The 19,530-nt window shown below is 45.9% G+C and overlaps 1 protein-coding gene across 9 annotated transcripts in view; it reads right to left on the bottom strand.

Annotated features, from left to right (window-relative positions):
* Positions 1–18,658, bottom strand: part of ST7 (suppression of tumorigenicity 7) — a 202,524-nt gene extending 183,866 nt beyond the window's left edge. For 3 of the 9 annotated variants that reach the window (XR_010984030.2, XR_013623113.1, XM_078776197.1), the window contains exon 1: positions 18,332–18,537. Coding sequence is in view for 5 of the 9 variants with exons in the window: in XM_078776197.1 (XP_078632323.1) it covers positions 18,332–18,500 (169 nt within the window). In the remaining 4 variants the exon portion in view is untranslated. Of the gene's footprint in view, positions 1–18,331 lie in introns of all 9 variants that reach the window. The other 6 variants (XR_013623115.1, XM_068113033.2, XR_013623114.1 and 3 more) reach the window with 5 other exon arrangements.
* Between the last annotated feature and the right edge of the window lie 872 nt (positions 18,659–19,530).

Raw genomic sequence — 19,530 nt, 5'->3', positions numbered from 1 at the left:
AGGGTGTTGGAGTGAATTCCATTCAATGTACAATGTGCGCTGAGTGGGTTCATCAAAAATGTAGTGGTTTGAGAGGGTCATTAACCAGTGTGGCAGCTACATTCAAGTGTAAGGTGTGCACAGAGGGAGCTGCAGATGGCGGAAATGTTGAGTTGGATCTTGGAGACGGCATGAAGCTGGAAGGTGTGAAAACATTTTGTTACCTAGGAGACATGCTGAATGGAGAAGGTGGATCAGACTCGGCAACACTTGCTCGAGTGAGATGTGCATGGAAGAAGTTTCGGGAACTGAGTGGCGTACTGACGAGGAGGGGATGTCGTTGAAGCTGAAGGGAAAGGTGTATGCTGCATGTGTGAGAAGTGTTATGATTTATGGGAGCGAGACATGGGTAATGAACGTAGAGCAGCAACGAAGGCTGGAAAGTGTGGAAATGCGAATGATTCGGCGGATGTGTGGAGTATCGTTGAGAGAGAGGAAGACAAATGATGAATTGTGAAAGATGATGGGAATAGAGCCAGTGATGGATGCTGTGAAGAGAAACAGGTTGAGATGGTTTGGTCGTGTTGAGGAAGGATGAAAGTGATTGGTTGAGAAGGGTGATGGAAATGAATGTAGAAGGAAGTAGAGGACAGGGAAGACCGAGAAAGACTTGGCTAAAGATGGTCGAAGAAGAAATGCGGGCAAGGGGGTTAACAAGGGGAGATGCAGAAAATAGGGCAAAATGGAGAAGATTGTCATGGGGACCACAAGGCTAACCCCCGCTCTTGAAGGGAAAATGGTCTTAAAATGCCTGTTGTTGTTAAATACTACCCTCCCAGACCACTACATTTTTGATGAACCCACTCAGCGCACATTGCACATTGAATGGAGTTCACTCCGACACCCTTCCTACACACAGCACAGGGCCACTTCCCAGTTCTTTCCACCTCACCACATGCTTTACCACTTGCCATCACCTTCGTCTTTCCGATATTCACCTTCAGACCTTTTGACTCCATACATTCCTTCCACTTGTTCATCTTTTCCTTCAGTCCATCCATACTTTCCGCAATCAACACCAGATCATCTGCATACAACAACTCCCACGGTAAACCCTCCTTTACTGAGCCAGCACCTCCATCACAGCTACAAATAGTAGTGGACTTAGTACCGACCCCTGATGCACTCCCACCTTCACCTCAAACTCACCACTGTTCCCGTCCTTCGTCCTTACAGCTGTGCGTGCTCTTTTGTACATTGCCATCACTACTCTGATCAACCATTCCTCCACTCCTAACTTCCTCAATGCCCATGTCAATACTTTGCGTGGAACCCTATCGAATGCTTTCTCCAGATCAACAAACCCAAGAAACAACTTCTTCCTCTTCTCCATGTACTTCTCCTGCAACTGCCAAACAATGAAAAGCGCATCTGTCGTTCCTCTTCCTGGCATAAATCCAAACTGCATTTCGTCAATCTTCACTTTCTTCCTTATCCTCCTCTCCAACACCCTTTCCAATACCTTCATTCCATGCTCCAATAATTTTATCGCTCGGTGCGAGCCACACTCCAGAGGGTCACCTTTCCCCTTGTATAGAGGGACGAGGGTACTCAGTTCCCAATCCACTGGAATGCGGCCTTCTTTCACCACCAGATTACAGATCTCTGTCATTCTCTTCACACCCCAACTTCCTGCTGCCTTCAACATATCTCCCACAACTCCTGTCGGCCCTCCCGCTTTTCTACCCTTCATTGCTTTTATCGCTTCCTCAACTTCCTTCTCAGTTATCTTCTCTGCCGGTCCTAAAACTGGGTTACTCTCTATGTTGCCATCCCATTCATTCTCTGTATTCAACAGCATTTCCATATATCTTTTCCATCTTCCTTTAATTCCATCTGGGTCGACAACGATTTGTCCCACTTCATCCTTCAAGCAACTCACCCCCATCACATCATACCTCTCTTTCGCTATCTGCTTGGCAATCCTGAATACTGCTTTCTGACCCTCTTCCGAATCCAAGCGTTCTCCGAACATTTTCCTACATGCCTCCGGCGCCTTTGCTACCTCTTTCTTTGCAGCCTTCCTGGCTGCCTTATAACTTTCATGCTCTGCTGTTTCTGCCCCCGTACCCTTCGCCTTCTGCCACTCCTTGAACTTCTTCCTCTTCTCGTCAATTCTCTTTCCAACTTCATCATCCCACCACCATGTTTCCGAGTGCCTCGGTGGTCCTTTTGACCATCCACATACCTCACCAATGGCTCCCAACAGACTAGCTTTCATTGACACCCAACCACTTTCAAGCTCAACCACATCATCCTCGACCCTACTCAGCCTCTCTTTTAATGCCTCCCTTACTGTCACCTCTTTCAACTTCTACACCTTCATTCTCGGTTGGTACTTCACCCGCCGAGCTCTCCTCGCACCTTTCACCCTTATGTTGCAGACAACCAAGTGGTGCTGTGAAACAGCCTCCTCCCCCGGGATCACCTTTGTGTCCCGGAGGTGCCCCCTATCTCGCCTACGCACCATCAGGTAGTCAACGGTTGTCATCGACCCACCTGACGTGTATATAACAAGCATATTATCCTCTTTCTGGAACTGAGTATTACAAATCAACAAATCACCTCCATCAGCAAACACCAAAATCCTTTCACCTTCTCCATTTCTCACACCATATCCGTAACCCCCATGAACTCCCTCAAAACCATCCATACTCCTTCCCACATGTCCATTTAGGTCTCCTCCTACCACAACAACTTCCTCATCTTTCACGTTTTCCATCAGCTTCTCTATCGCACACCAGAACTTGTCCTTCTCTTCATCGCTTCGACCAACCTGCGGAGCATATCCCGAGATGACGTTCACCAAGAGCTTTCCAATCATCATTTTCACCATCATCAACCTATCACTCACTCTAGTCACACTCACCACACTGTCTACAAACTCCTCAGAAAACAGGACACCAACCCCATTCACACCCTCCGGGCACTCTTGCCACATAAACTTGTATTTCTGTCCCTGCCTACCCTTCACCATTCTCACACCACTTCCCTTCCATCTCGTCTCTTGCACAAAACATATGTCCACTCTTCTTCTGACCAATACTTCCACCACTTCTCCTGATCTCCCTGTCATTGTCCCTACATTCCATGTCCCAAACCTCAGAAACCGATCTCCACTTCGGGCTGTACCCTGCCCATATGTAGTTGTAATTGTCATGGTTCTCTTTTTGAGGCAATGTTTTTATGGCCGGATGCCCTTCCTGACACCAACCCTCTTAGTCGTCTCTTACGACACGCAGGGATATGGTGTACTTATTCTAATCCAGGGTATACACTGGGAAACGTTTAAAACATGGAAATTCTGGGGGGGGGGGGGGGGGGGCGTCAGCATCATGAGTATATAGCAATCTATCTATAATTCCAGTAATCTCTGTAAGTTTGTACGTCTGTACGTCTGTTTGTCTGTGACCGCTGTTTCTCGACAACCACGGGTCCGATATACTTTTAACTTGCCAGGTATATTGCTGGGGACCCGAGGATGTGCCTTTTCAAGGTTTCATATTAATCGGACAATTACTTACCGAGCTATGTCCAAAAAACGATTCAACCAATCAGAGAGCAGCGAACGATCGCGTGTGCCGAACGTGGAGGACACACTCTGCCTCGGATGGCACATTTGAGAGCGTATTCATTTATTTCACGTTTGCAAACTATGTTGGCGTTAAACTATGTTTTAAAACTAATAAAACCGAATTTGCGATTCATTCGCTTTCCTGCGCGTTTGTGCACGCGATGGCGATTTCTTTACCAAACTCCGGAAGCCGTTCGCTTTGGACCAAACCATTGCATGTAAATAGAGGGGGGGGATTGTCACCGTACTCGCAAGCCGTTCGCTTTGGACCAAACCATTTCATGTAAATAGAGGGGGGGGATATAATTTTAGATATAGATATAGTACGGGCAATGCCCTAGTAATAACAAATTCGACTTCACTGCTCCAATACTTATGGAGGGCACTGTATCCTGCTCACAGAAAAACTCCGAACAAAGGGTAAACGTGGTCTCAGCGAGTATGTTGGGCTGGCAGGATGGCCTCGAGGTACGCAGACGTCGCTTCTAAGCTGCCTCGCCTGGGTTTGAATCCTGACACAGCTTGTGTTTTACAGGCAGGGTGATTTATGAATGTGTCTCGTCCCTTGGAAGGAAGTTAACCTGGGTGTCCCGTCAGCTGGTACTAGATGGTGGATGTTAAAGGTCCCATGGTGTTCTTTGGAAAGAGTATGGGAGCTCACCTCTGCTGCTGAGCCTGCTGGGGAAGCTTCGAGCTCTTTCATATGCCCCCCAATAGAAACTTCTGACTATGCCAGTGCCTGTAGGGCACTAGAATTGACCTTTGGCACCGGGTGCCACAAGCCCTAACTAGGCCATTGGCAACACCCAATAATAAAAAGATGGACAGGAAAAGACAAGTAAGAAACATGCTTTGAAACTTTGAAACTGTGGCTCGAGCGTACACACTTTGACTGTGGCTCGTATCGAGCGTACACACTTTGAAAAATGAATACAACAATTTTGTGAGGTGTTCATTCAACTTCTGCAAATACCAAGCAACATGCTCTCCTGAATACCGGGAAAATGTGAAGTAGGAACGCTTAAGAATAATGGCATTGTACTTTTTTCTATTAACATGTTTGATGTGAGCCTTGAACTTAATGTTCATAAAAATCATTAGTGCCTTCACTCTCCCATAGAATGATTTAAGAGTGCATTGCAGTCGTCAACAACAGATGATAAAAGCTAATTGACTTTTCAATTCTGCAGTTTATTGTGAATAAGAATAATGTTTCCTTTTACAAAGTGTAAATTACTTTTCAACTAAAGCTTTGGCAAGGAATGCGATGCCTTTGCCGATATTAATCAATGTCATTTCCATTATATTTCCTGTTTTAAGTTAAATATTTAATGGGTATTTAGGTAAGTTTGTGCACATACATCATTGGGGTCATCAAGATCCTGTTCTTGCCTCTGAACAACTGAACTCTAATCAGATTATATTTGCACAGTAGAGCAATTCAGTTTTTAAAGAATGGCTCAAGTAATGAGCAGGTGTTACATGTGTTGATTGATTCATTTTTTGGGGGAACGAATATTTATATTATTCGAAAACAAAGCGAGTTTGTCTAAAGGACAAGTAAAGTGAGAGTAAGCAGTCAAGTGCAAAGGCTTTCTCTTTCTCTTTCTTGCCTTAGGCTCTACATTCAAATGTACTGCAGCGAATTCAAAGTCACATCTAAACTCTCTTGCAAGGGGTTGATGAAGACCGCACGAGAGCCTTCAACAACTGCTTCTTTTAGTCACGTGATGCCCCCTCCGCCTTGAGAAAATACTTAACAGGGAACCGAAACGCTCAGACCAGCTCGACGCGAATCTACATGCATCCCTTGATACCCTACAAAATAGATATGATGTCTTTTTCCAATTTACGATTTATGAAGTGGGTAATTTTGTGATTAAATGTCGAAATCTTCTTCTACTTCATTATTAGCCATGACGTCACACAGTGATGTTGATTGCCACTTCCGGATTGCTAATGGTTTAAATTGAGCTACAATTTAACTCAAACGGCTATCAATTTTCGAATTTCTACAAATATGCCTCGTCGATGCGTCCTTGGTGGTTTTTAGTAAAACAAACCGAGACAGTTTCATACTACACCAATGGCCAAAAGATCCAAGTGTTGCCAGAAATTGGGTGAGGTTTGTTCCAAATCCCCGAGTGTGCATCTGGGCAACAACATGTTCACTTTTGTGCTTGGATCATTCTGCAGAGCACTGTTATGAAACAACAGAGATAGCTAGATCCTATGGTTATCCGCCATGATTGAGAGAGGACGCCATCCCCACGGCAAAGCGGAAAAACAACCGTCGCTCGAAACCGAAAGAACATCCAGCAACACTCCCCCTTCCACCATCCGTCCTCAACCGTCACCCAAGCCAACAATACCCACGACCACCCCACGCCCCCCTCCACCATTCTCCCACAATTCCCCATAAAGTATCACCCCACAATACCAACAACCATCCCACACTCCCCTCCCCCTCTGCAATCCCCCATCAACCATCAATCTATACAGCTAACAATACCCTTGACCACCCCACACCTCCCCCAAAGCACCACTCCCCCCTCCACTGGGGTGGGACATCAGCACAGATGACACAGCACGACCACAGACACAAATGGTGTCCCAGGAAATATGAAACTGGACGATCGTGTAACATACAGGACACTGGGTCAGCCTGTGAAGGTGGGACAAAGCATTAATCGGCCATTTGTGATAGAAGGGGGTGATAGTGATAGAAGCAAAGAGTGATAGAAGCAAAGAGTGATAGAAGCAAAGAGGAGACCAGGAGTGAAGGATGCAAGGAGATGGTGGGATGTTAATACAGCAAAGAGGGGGAAGGGCATGGAAGAAGCAATGAGGGGTGGAGTATGGGATGCAGGGGAACGGAATTGGGAAATGCTGAGCACTGTGGGGTGGGGTAGCATGGAGCAGGTGTAGGGGAACACAAGTGTGAATATGACGTGAGGGGTTTATCACCATCGTCCCACATGCATTACAACGAGGGTTGCATTTGGGGATTCAAAGGGCAGAGAGACGAGGACAGAGATCAGGATTGGGGTGACAATGATGGTTAAAGGCATGAAGAAAGACAGTGCTATTTGAACAGTGGTGGATGATGCACAGGTTTTGCAAGTGATCCAGGGATGGAGCAAGAAGGGAGAAAAGTCTTTTGAAGTATGTAGGAAGATTGAATAATGTTAAAATGGCATTTTAGAAAGTTTTAATTAATGGTGCGAAAGGTGAGGAGGAAGAAGCGTGGAGATAAGGAAGGAAAGTTGAGGACTGAATGAGTTTTGAAATGTTGAGAATGAATGTGATGAATGACATTCAATTACATAATAATTTGGGGTGATTTGAGAAGGAAAAAGGAAAAAAGGAATGGTTTTGAGGCAGGGTCAAAATGGACGAGTTTGATGAGGGATTATTTAGCACGACGTTGGTAAGGAGCCTGAGCCTGTCAAACAAGTAGTCAACAGAAAGGAATATCGACAAACAAAACGTAATATAAAGCAGTGGTACTTAGGCAGTTCTACCTTTTTCTCACCACGGACTGGCAAAGGTCACGATAAATGACCATGGACCACCAAGTGGGAACCACGCAATTCATGGTCTTTATTGTCTATACAGCACGCCATATATATCTAGTAACTTTTAACAGTAATATTTTGGTTGTTTATTACAAGTACTGAATGTATCAAGAACAACAGTAAAATAATATATTGCCACTAGATGAGCCCGCGGAACTTCTGCGCAACAGACGGGGAGGATTTGAGGTGGTGGAGCACTTTGTCAAGAGAATACACAGCTCCATGGGATAAATAGAATCGTACCTCTGGTTGAGGTGTGTGTGAAGGTGTGCGTGAATCCTCCTGTTATGACAATATGATGTGCAGAGAAATGCTTCTTTTTTTTTTTTAAGTAAACATTGCCTCCGGCAGTAAAGATAACTGAGAAGGAAGTTGAGGAAGCGATAAAAGCAATGAAGAGTGGAAAAGCGGGAGGGCCGACGGGACTTGTGGGAGATATGTTGAAGGCAGCGGGAAGTTGGGGTGTGAAGAGAATGACAGAGATCTGTAATCTGGTGGTGATAGAAGGCCACATTACAGTGGATTGGGAACTGAGTAACATCGTCCCTCGATACAAGGGGAAAGGTGACCCTCTGGACTGTGGCTCGTATCGAGCGATAAAGTTATTGGAGCATGGAACGAAGGTATTGGAAAGGGTGTTGGAGAGGAGGATAAAGAAGAAAGTGAAGATCGACGAAATGCAGTTTGGATTTATGCCAGGAAGAGGAACGACAGACGCGTGTTTTATTGTAAGGCAGTTGCAGGAGAAGTACATGGAGAAGAGGAAGAAGTTGTTTCTTGGGTTTGTTGATCTGGAGAAAGCATTCGATAGGGTTCCACGCGAAGTAGTGACATTGGCATTGAGGAAGTTAGGAGTGGAGGAATGGTTGATCAGAGTAGTGATGGCAATGTACGAGAGAGCGCGCACAGCTGTAAGGACGAAGGACAGGAACAGTGGTGAGTTTGAGGTGAAGGTGGGAGTGCATCAGGGGTCGGTACTAAGTCCACTGCTACTTGTAGCTGTGATGGAGGTGCGGGCTCAAACGTAAAGGAGGGTTTGCCATGGGAGTTGTTGTATGCAGATGATCTGGTGTTGATTGCAGAAAGTATGGATGGACTGAAGGAGAAGATGAACAAGTGGAACAAATGTATGGAGAAAAAAGGTCTGAAGGTGAATATCAGAAAGACGAAGGTGATGGCAAGTGGTAAAGCATGTGGTGAGGTGGAAAGAAGTGGGAAGTGGCCGTGTGCTGTGTGCAAGAAGGGCGTCGGAGTGAACTCCATTCAATGTACAATGTAAGCTGAGTGGGTTCATCAAAAATGTAGTGGTCTGAGAGGGTCATTAACCAGTGTGGCAGCTACATTCAAGTGTAAGGTGTGCACATAGGGAGCTGCAGATGGAGGAAATGTTGAGTTGGATCTTGGACACGGCATGAAGCTGGAAGGTGTGAAAACATTTTGCTACCGAGGAGACATGTTGAATGGAGAAGGTGGATCAGACTTGGCAACGGTTGCTGGAGTGAGATGTGCATGGAAGAAGCTTCGGGAACTGAGTGGCATGCTGACGAGGGAGAGGAGTGTCGTTGAAGCTGAAGGGAAAGGTGTATGCTGCATGTGTGAGAAGTGTTATGATTTATGGGAGCGAGACATGGGTAATGAACGTAGAGCAGCAACGAAGGCTGGAAAGGGTGGAAATGCGAATGGTTCGGTGGATATGTGGAGTATCGTTGAGCGAGAGGAAGACAAATGATGAATTGCGAAAGATGATGGGAATAGAGCCTGTGATGGATGCTGTGAAGAGAATCAGGTTGAGATGGTTTGGCCATGTGTTGAGGAAGGATGAAAGTGACTGGTTGAGAAGAGTGATGGAAATGAATGTAGAAGGAAGTAGAGGACGGGAAGACCGAGAAAGACTTGGCTAAAGATGGTGGAAGAAGAAAGGCGGGCAAGGGGGTTAACAAGGGGAGATGCAGAAAATAGGGCAAAATGGAGAAGATTGTCGTGGGGACCACAAGGCTAACCCCCGCTCTTGCAGGGAAAATGGTCTTAAAATGCCTGTTGTTGTTGTTGTATTGCCTCGGGAAAAGAAATATTATCTCAACACAACCTTTACAACCTCAACAACAACAACACGCGCACGCACGCACACACTTCACCTTTCACCAATAGATGCAAAAATCTCGTGTTAATTTCTCTTGTGGCCCCCCAGAACAAAACAAAAACACATTTACATTACAATGGCACTCACAGTCCATACAACTGCAACTCTTCCACTCCCTTCCACCTAAACATGATTAATGTTAAATATCCCTGTGCATCATTTTGCCGCTGTTTTGGAGAACACCCAGCGAGGCCTTCATCAGGGCCGAGCAAGCAAGGCTTCCGCCGCCGAAATACAGCGCGGATTGGGTGATTTTGCCCCTGTTTGGAGAACACCCAGCGAGGCCTTCATCGGGGCCGAGCGAGCAAGGGCGTGTCAGGAACTGGTTCGCGCCATTGACCGAGTGGTTCGCACCAACCGGTGCTGTTTTCGGATGACGTGCTGATGTCCTTGGACTTCGCGCCAGGCTCCGGGCCGACGTGGTGTGGTGCGGTGCTGACCAGGCCGACGTGGTGTGGTGCTGACCGTGCCGCCGTGGTGTGGTGCTGACCGGACAGACGTGGTGTGGTGCTGACCATGCCGCCGTGGTGCGGTGCTGACCGGGCCGACGTGGTGCGGTGCTGACCGGGCCGACGTGGTGCGGTGCTGACCGGGCCGACGTGGTGCGGTGCTGACCGGACCGACGTGGTGTGGTGCTGCCCGGGCCGACGTGGTCTGGTGCTCACCGGGCCCCCGCAGCCGTGGTGCTGACGCCGCCCCCCCCAGAATTTCCATGTTTTAAACGTTTCCCGGTTTATACCCTGGTTTAGAATAGGTACACCGTATCCTTGCGTGTCGTAAGAGGCGGCTAAGAGGGATGGCGTCAAGAAGGGCATCCGGCCATAAAAACATTGCCTCAAAAAGAGAACCATGACAATTACAACTACATATGGGCAGGGTACAGCCCGAAGTGGAGATCGGTTTCTGGGGGTTTGGGACGTGGAATGTAGGGACAATGACAGAGAGATCAGGAGAAGTGGTGGAAGTATTGATCAGAAGAAGAGTGGACATATGTTGTGTGCAAGAGACGAGATGGAAGGGAAGTGGTGTGAGAATGGTGAAGGGTAGGCAGGGACAGAAATACAAGTTTGTCTGGCAAGGGTGCCCGGAGGACGTGAATGGTGTTGGTGTCCTGTTTTCTGAGGAGTTTGTAGACAGTGTGGGGAGTGTGACTAGAGTGAGTGATAGGTTGATGATGGTGAAAATGATTGGAAAACTCTTGGTGAACGTCATCTCGGGATATGCTCCGCAAGTTGGTCGGAGCGATGAAGAGACGGACAAGTTCTGGTGTGCGATAGAGAAGCTGATGGAAAACCTGAAAGGTGAGGAGGTTGTTGTGGTAGGAGGCGACCTAAATGGACATGTGGGAAGGAGTATGGACGGTTTTGAGGGAGTTCATGGGGGGTTACGGATATGGTGTGAGAAATGGAGAAGGTGAAAGGATTTTGGAGTTTGCTGATGGAGCTGGTTTGTTGATTTGTCATACTCAGTTCCAGAAAGAGGATAATAAGCTTGTTACATACACGTCAGGTGGGTCGACGACAACCGTTGACTACCTGATGGTGCGTAGGCGAGATAGGGGGCACCTCCGGGACACAAAGGTGATCCCGGGGGAGGAGGCTGTTTCACAGCACCACTTGGTTGTCTGCGACATAAGGGTGAAAGGTGCGAGGAGAGCTCGGCGGGTGAAGTACCAACCGAGAATGAAGGTGTGGAGGTTGAAAGAGGTGACAGTAAGGGAGGCATTAAACGAGAGGCTGAGTAGCGTAGAGGATGATGTGGTTGAGCTTGAAAGTGGTTGGATGTCAATGAAAGATAGTCTGTTGGGAGCCGTTGGTGAGGTATGTGGATGGATAAAAGGACCACCGGGGCATTCGGAAACATGGTGGTGGGATGAAGAATTTGGAAAGAGGATTGACGAGAAGAGGAAGAAGTTCAAGGAGTGGCAGAAGGCAAAGAGTACGGGAGCAGAAAAAGCAGAGCATGAAAGTTAAAAGGCAGCCAAGAAGGCTGCAAAGAAGGAGGTAGCAAAGGCGCAGGAGGCATGTAGGAAAATGTACGGAGAACGCTTGGATTTGGAAGAGGGTCAGAGAGCGGTATTCAGGATTGCAAAGCAGATAGCAAAAGAGAGGTGTGATGTGATGGGGGTGAGTTGCTTGAAGGATGAAGTGGGACAAATCGTTGTGGACCCAGATGGAATTAAAGGAAGATGGAAAAGATAAATGGAAATGCTGTTGAATACAGAGAATGAATGGGATGGCAACATAGAGAGTAACCCAGTTTTAGGACCGGCAGAGAAGATAACTGAGAAGGAAGTTGAGGAAGCGATAAAAGCAATGAAGAGTAGAAAAGCGGGAGGGCCGACGGGAGTTGTGGGAGATATGTTGAAGGCAGCAGGAAGTTGGGGTGTGAAGAGAATGACAGAGATCTGTAATCTGGTGGTGAAAGAAGGCCGCATTCCAGTGGAATGGGAACTGAGTACCCTCGTCCCTCTATACAAGGGGAAAGGTGACCCTCTGGAGTGTGGCTCGTACCGAGCGATAAAGTTATTGAAGCATGAAATGAAGGTATTGGAAAGGGTGTTGGAGAGGAGGATAAGGAAGAAGGTGAAGATCGACGAAATGCAGTTTGGATTTATGCCAGGAAGAGGAACGACAGACGCGCTCTTTATTGTGAGGCAGTTGCAGGAGAAGTACATGGAGAAGAGGAAGAAGTTGTTTCTTGGGTTTGTTCATCTGGAGAAAGCATTCGATAGGGTTCCACGCGAAGTGTTGACATGGGCATTGAGGAAGTTGGGAGTGGAGGAATGGTTGATCAGAGTAGTGATGTACAAAAGAGCGCGCACAGCTGTAAGGACGAAGGACAGGAACAGTGGTGAGTTTGAGGTGAAGGTGGGAGTGCATCAGGGGTCGGTACCAAGTCCACTACTATTTGTAGCTGTGATGGAGGTGTGATGGAGAACGTAAAGGAGGGTTTTCCGTGGAAGTTCTTGTATGCAGATGATCTGGTGTTGATTGCGGAAAGTATGGATGGACTGAAGGAAAAGATGAACAAGTGGAAGGAATGTATGAAGACAAAAGGTCTGAAGGTGAATATCGGAAAGACTAAGGTGATGGCAAGTGGTAAAGCATGTGGTGTGGTGGAAAGAACTGCGAAGTGGCCATGTGCTGTGTGCAGGAAGTGTGTCGGCGTGAACTCCATTCAATGTACAATGTGCGCTGAGTGGGTTCATCAAAAATGCAGTGGTCTGAGCGGGTCATTAACCAGTGTGGCAGCTACATTCAAATGTAAGGTGTGCACAGAGGGAGCTGCAGATGGAGGAAATGTTGAGTTGGATCTTGGAGCTGGCGTGAAGTTGGAAGGTGTGAAAACATTTTGCTACCTCGGAGACATGCTGAATGGAGGTGGATCAGACTCGGCAACGGTTGCTCGAGTGAGATGTGCATGGAAGATGTTTCGGGAACTGATTGTCATGCTGACGAGGAGGGGAGTGTCGTTGAAGCTGAAGGGAAAGGTGTATGCTGCATGTGTGAGAAGTGTTATGATTTATTGGAGAGAGACATGGGTAATGAACGTAGAGCAGCAACGAAGGCTGGAAAAGGTGGAAATGCGAATGGTTCGGTGGATGTGCGGAGTATCGTTGAAAGAGAGGAAGACAAATGATGAATTGCGAAAGATGATGGGAATAGAGCCTGTGATTGATGCTGTGAAGAGGAAAAGGTTGAGATGGTTTGGTCATGTGTTGAGGAAGGATGAAAGTGACTGGTTGAGAAGAGTGATGGAAATGAATGTAGAAGGAAGTAGAGGACGGGGAAGACCGAGAAAGACTTGGCTAAAGATGGTGGAAGAAGAAATGCGGGCAAGGGGGTTAACAAGGAGAGATGCAGAAAATAGGGCAAAATGGAGAAGATTGTCATGGGGACCGCAAGGCTAACCCCCACTCTAGCAGGGAAAATGGCCTTAAAATGCATGTTGTTGTATCCCTGTGCATCGCCATGCCCCAGATATGACCTTCCCATCGGTGTTAAGTAGCACAAAGGTTTGGCTAGAACGCACCATCTCCAAACATTCAGCCTTTCACAGGCCCATATTGTCATGAGTTTTTGCAATATAGGCTGAAACACGTCAACTTTTTGGACGAATTGATCCGGAAATTCCCCAACCCTTTTGTTTTGCAGAAAAACACACATTTCTCACATGTACGATTGCAGGTACTTACGGCCTCTTCAAAAGTTATTTGAGTCGTTTCATTCTACAATCCTTGTCTGAGAGGCATGAAATCTGTCCAGGCTGTCCCGATTTACGATGCCAATAGGGGTTGCAAGCAATTTGCATGCACACCAAGCAATTTGGTGCAGATTACGTCATTTTGAAAGTCACGTATTGAAGATTTGCTTTAAAAAAAAAAAACAACCAAAAAACACCAGTCCCTGCTTGTCTAGACTATGTCAACTTATAATTTCAAATGTTTGTGCATTTGCTGCTCTTTCACCAATGAACCGTAGCACCAAGAGGGCCCAGATTTTGGGTTAGGTACTCCAGAATCTAGGCAAGGTTTTAAGCTAATACAGTTGGCCTTGAAGGCCATTTGGATGCCACCATAGGATGGTTGATGGGGGGTGGAGCAGGAGTGTGGGGTGGTGTAAGATAACTGCCTTATTTGTCAGGCCTACGCTGTGGCGTACTCTTCCATGATTTCTCGCGATCCTGCTGGAGTCGCAAGAATATATATATATATAATTTCACAAAACACAGAACAGGAACAGCATTACATTACATCTCTCCTTCAGACCAAAAATCAATTTAAAGATCAAGTTTGTCCGGATGTTCGTGTGGGATGGTGGCGAGTATTGTGGGGGTGATGGTTGATTGGTGGGGCATGGTGGAGGGGGTGGGGAGTTTCGGGTGGTCGTGGGTTTTTTTTTTTTTTTTTTTTTTTTTTGTATACAAGATCGAGGCTCGTGAAAGAGCGAACATTAATCACACAGAAAGACAAACAGACACATAAAACAAATAACATCGGGAGCGGTAGACAAGATGGGGAGAGAGGGGGAAGGACACAAACACAACATTTGAGAGCAGGGACCGAGAGACATGGAGACATCGAGAGATCTGTGGGAGGGAGAGGGCTTTGGGGGGGAGGCATGTGAAGGGGGGGAGGCATGTGAAGGGGGGGAGGCATGTGAAGGGGGGGGGTGGGAGAGGTATAAACATATGGACACTGCCAGGATTTCCAGGAAATAAGTTGGAATTTCAAACAAGGTGGATCTGGGGTGAATTAGTGGGGGTAGAAAAGATCAAGGTTATGGATGGGGGAAGATAAGAGATGGTGGTGAACAGCTGTTTTAAAGACCTGGAGGGAGGAGAGGGATTGAAGGGAGTGTGGGAGTTTGTTCCACAGGCGGGAGAAAAGAGGAATGAAAGAGTGAAGGTGAGCAGAGAGCCGAGATTTCGGCAGTTTAACCATCAGAGGGTTGCTGGCAGATCTTGTGCGACCTGTAGGAATATTTGGGGGACAGAGCACAGAGAGAGCTGGGGGAGCAAGGCCGGAGAGGAGTCGGTAGAAGACAGAAAGACCACCTACCTGCCTGCGGTGAGTGAGTGAAAGGCCCTCAGAGATAGCTTCATCGCGGGAGATTCCAATGATTTTGAAAGCTTTGGATTCAACAGCGTGAAGCCGAGCCAGGTGTGAGGCAGGAGCACCAGCCCATAGGGGAGAACAGTATTCCATTGAGCTGCGGATGAAAGCCTTGTAAGTGGTGAGGAGCTCAGGTGTGCCGAGGAAGGACTTCGCACGACGGAGGATGCCCAGTCGGCGACTGGCTTTGGAGGCCAGCTTGGAAATGTGGTTTTCCCAAGAAAGATCATGGCAGATAGTGAGACCCAAAAGCTTGCGGTGTTGTTAGCTATGGTTCTTGAGCTCTTCAGATGCATCGGGCAGGGTGGCAGCAATGTTAGCTAGTGTGGGAAAATTATAAGTCAAATAATTATTCTACGGTGTTTTCTGAGCAGGGGAGATAGTAGGCGAGTAATCGCTGGCACCCTGACCAAATTATTTTATTTCTCACCGACTCAATGTAGAAATCGTGCACTGTTGTGCTCTTACAGAAACAGTCTTGCTACAAACCAAGCAATGGTAAATTAATTTGTAAAATAAGGGGACATAGGTATAGATATATATTGTTGTGTTATTATTTATTTCCACAGTTGAATTCATCTATATGACACATTTGTACCATATGATGTATTGTGCTTTGAAATATATTCCCAATGATGAATTCATCTGTACAATGTTGAAATACATCCATGATAATAGGATTTAGGAAATCTTATAAATATAAACATGTATATTTATATATATCGAATGAATGTTTTCAAATGAATTATTTTGAAGGACGCCGAAATGTCTGACTTTGAGACCTAATCGGCCTGTCTAATCTGCATGAACAATGCTCTGCATACTTGAAAATGATTGCAATGTTCGCACATCCTCTGTGAATCCTCTAGAGGTCAAACTGACCAGTTAACTTTTGAAAGTTAATTAACCCTTTGAGTACGAATGACGTCCAGTGCCGCAACCCGCGAAAAAGTTTTATGTACGGATGACGACGTCATCGACTATACCTATAAATAGATCGTCAGTACGTGGTTGCATTCCCGTAACAAAATGCCAAATTAATCCCATACCGGGGGTATTTTTATCAAAAAAAATAATCTCGTACTCAAAGGGTTAACTTGAAATGCAACCTCACTGATTATTGTTTTACAATCTGCATATCTTTTCTTGCAAACATGCGGTAAAACAGACTTCCATTTTATCAAGCAACTTGCTGCCCTCAGGTTCAGGCAGCTATGCAAATATCCCTTCCCCCTGTTTTGAGGACATGAAGGTATATAAGGACTGATTCTTGAGACTGTCAGTAGAGCGAGCTATGATGTCGGGCAGGCATCAGGTTCGTCTCTCCTATCATACATGTGCGCAGGATGGTAGTTTTGCTCTGTTAAATAGATGTTCTTAATAAAACGATTCAATGGACCTTTGAGCCGGTGGTCTTTGGGGATAAGACTCCTGATTTCCCTCCACACCAGCACATCTCGCGAGGTGAGATCGGTCACCGGCAGGCCAACACAGTTGTTCGATTCACCACTCAAATCACCCATGTCAATGTGCTGGTAGCTCGATAGAGATGGCGTTACAGTTTCGATCGACGGTTGTTTCTTCCGCTTAATCGTGGGTGCGTGGAGTCTCTCATCCTCCCTCAATCGTGGCGGAAAACCACAAGATCTAGAGCCATCTTTGTTGCTTCACAACAGTTCTCTGTAAAATGTTCCGAACACAAAACCAAACATCTTGTAGGCCCGATCAACACTCGTCCTCGGGTATTGTGGACAAACCTTGTCCAATTTCTGGCAACCCTCGGATCTTTCGGCCATTTGTAATTGTATTACTTAGCATCTCAGTTTGTATTACTACCACGGACGCATCGACGAGGTATATTAGTAGAAATTCGAAAATTATTCGCCGTTTGAGTTCAATCGTTCCTTGATAGTTGTTATCTGTAGACAATACGGAAGTGGCGGTCTCTTTCACTGGGTGACGTCACGCTATTTGTGACGAAGAGGATTTCGACTGTTAATCGCAAAATTATCCACTTTATAAATCGGAAAAGACACATCATATCTATTCTATTTTGTAGGGTATGAAGGGATAGATTAGCGTCGAGGTGGTCTGAGTGTTTGGGTTCCCCTTCACATGTGCTGTAACTAGAGTTAATATCGCTCGTTTTCAACACTTCTGACCACGAGGAACCATCGGGCTTCAAAAGAAGTGAGTGTGTATGTGTGTACATGATTCAGTGAGCAGGAGCTACTATAAATGGACGAGGTGTGTGTGTGTGTGTGTGTGTGTGTGTGTGTGTGTGTGTGTGTGTGTGTGTGTGTGTCTGTAAGCAGGATATACTACATATGGACGAGGTGTGTGTGTGTGTGTGTGTGTGTGTGTGTGTATAAGCAGGATATACTACATATGGACGAGGTGTGTGTGTGTGTGTGTGTGTGTGTGTGTGTGTGTGTGTGTGTGTGTGTGTGTAGGATCTACGATACATGGACGAGGTGTGTGTGAGTGTGTGTGTGTGTGTGTGTTTGTTTGTGTGTGTGTGTCTCTGTGAGCAGGATCTACTATAAATGGACGAGGTGTGTGTGTGTGTGTGTGTGTGTGTGTGTGTGTGTGTGTGTGCGCGCAGGATCTACTATATATAAATGGTCGAAGTGTGTGTGTGTGTGTGTGTGTGTGTGTGTGTGTGTGTGTGTGTGTGTGTACATGATTCGGTGAGCAGGAGCTACTATAAATGGACGAGGTGTGTGTGTGTGTGTGTGTGTGTGTGTGTGTGTGTGTGTGTGTGTGTGTGTGTGTGTAAGCAGGATATACTACATATGGACGAGGTGTGTGTGTGTGTGTGTAAGCAGGATATACTACATATGGACGAGGTGTGTGTGTGTGTGTGTGTGTGTGTGTGTGTGTGTGTGTGTGTGTGTGTGTGTGTGTAGGATCTACTATAAATGGACGAGGTGTGTGTGTGTGTGTGTGTGTGTGTGTGTGTGTGTGTGTGTGCGTGTGTGTGTGTGCGTGTGTGTGTGTGTGTGTGTGTGTGTGTGTGTGTGTGTGTGTCGTTGGGACTCGATCAAACTTTCTCCATATTTGCCTTTTTTTATTCTACATGAATGAATGCTCTACCATTCCTATTGCAAATTCAAGATAAAATAAAGTAAAAACCTCCCGGAAGTTCACTTATAGATGCAGGTAATCTGTTGCAGAGCTTGTGGAAAGAGTATTCGCGCTCACAACGTCGTCCAAGCAACTATTGCTCCATAAACTACACAACAGTAAAAGCTCACAAGTAGCAAACGCAGCGACGCTGAATCCCATGTTGGCGGCAGCAAATTAACCACCCCTGCCCTCTCCTCCCCGAGGCCTTGCTTGTCTGGAAGAGTACCAGCACGCCTCCCACAAGGAAAACTTACCTGTATTAACATTTTCATTTATCCTCAGAGGCGCTCTGAGGATGTAGATCAGAAACAACACCATGACGAACCACAGAGCCCATAAATAAGTCCACGACCAGGCAATTGTTGACTTGAGCCTGTCAAGCAGACTAACGCGCACCTCAGCCATAGCGCCTTCGCGCTGCATTGTGGGAAACCACCACGTTGCGAGGGACAGCGAGTTGTGAGAGAAATGACCGTCTTATTCATCAATATCATCTATCCTTATTTAGTATGACATTTTGTAAATAGGTTAAATTCTGAATCTAAATTACGTCTAAAATCGGCGATACCCACGGTTGTTACATTTAAACAATGAATTATGATCCTTGATGATCAGTTGACGTTTTTTGGTGAGAAAGCGCAGGTTGTTGCAAGCTCCGTTTATCACGGTTAATTCAATTTGTCACAATCAATCATCGAAGGGCATGGGAGGACATGATGTCTGGAACCTTCATTCATCACGTGACCTGTGCCATCAGTCCATCACCAACAAAAGCAAGCGAAAGGATATGCTTCGTGAGAAGACTGTGACTTTGGAAGCGGTGTAACGTGTTGTGTGCTTCATGATAATCTTCAACAATTGTTTAATCTCAATATTTCACCTTCTTAGCCTCATTCCTTTAAATATACAACACAATGGCTTGGAATTAATAAAATTCCTTTAATTAGCCAGTTTCCACATTACAATGTCTTAGGCGGTGTATAAACAAAGCAATTGTTTTTATAAAAAATGTATTTATTGTTAGAAACCTCAAACATGCAATGTTTCATTAAGGGTTCGAAACATTAGTAGCGTGTCACTTATGTCCTGTGCAATAATTTGTCACTGATAATTTTTTCGAGCGATGATCGGTTTTAAAAAACTTTGCAAATTATTGTCAAAATATAGAAAGTTACTTTATTCTGTTGTTTTTCGTGTATATGTCTATCTGTAATGAGATAGAGGCTTAGACACAGTATTTCTTCTGATATTCTGTAGGCTGTACATTTTGCAGGATGAAAGGCCTTTATGGATTATATAGATTCCACTAGATCTGAGATACGCCAGTAAAACTCCACCAAACCAGAAAAGCGCAATAAACAAAATTCGAAATTAACATAACTTTAGTCGTGAATAGAAAACCCCAATATAAATGTGCAAGTAAATTTTTTTGTTGTCCGTTTGCCTCCGTTAG

The sequence above is a fragment of the Myxine glutinosa genome, chromosome 4 (assembly GCF_964187855.1).
Source record: "Myxine glutinosa chromosome 4, kmMyxGlut1.1, whole genome shotgun sequence".
Lineage (NCBI taxonomy): Eukaryota > Metazoa > Chordata > Myxini > Myxiniformes > Myxinidae > Myxine > Myxine glutinosa.
Note: the sequence above shows the minus strand (reverse complement) of the source record. Positions and strands in the feature narration are given on the sequence as shown.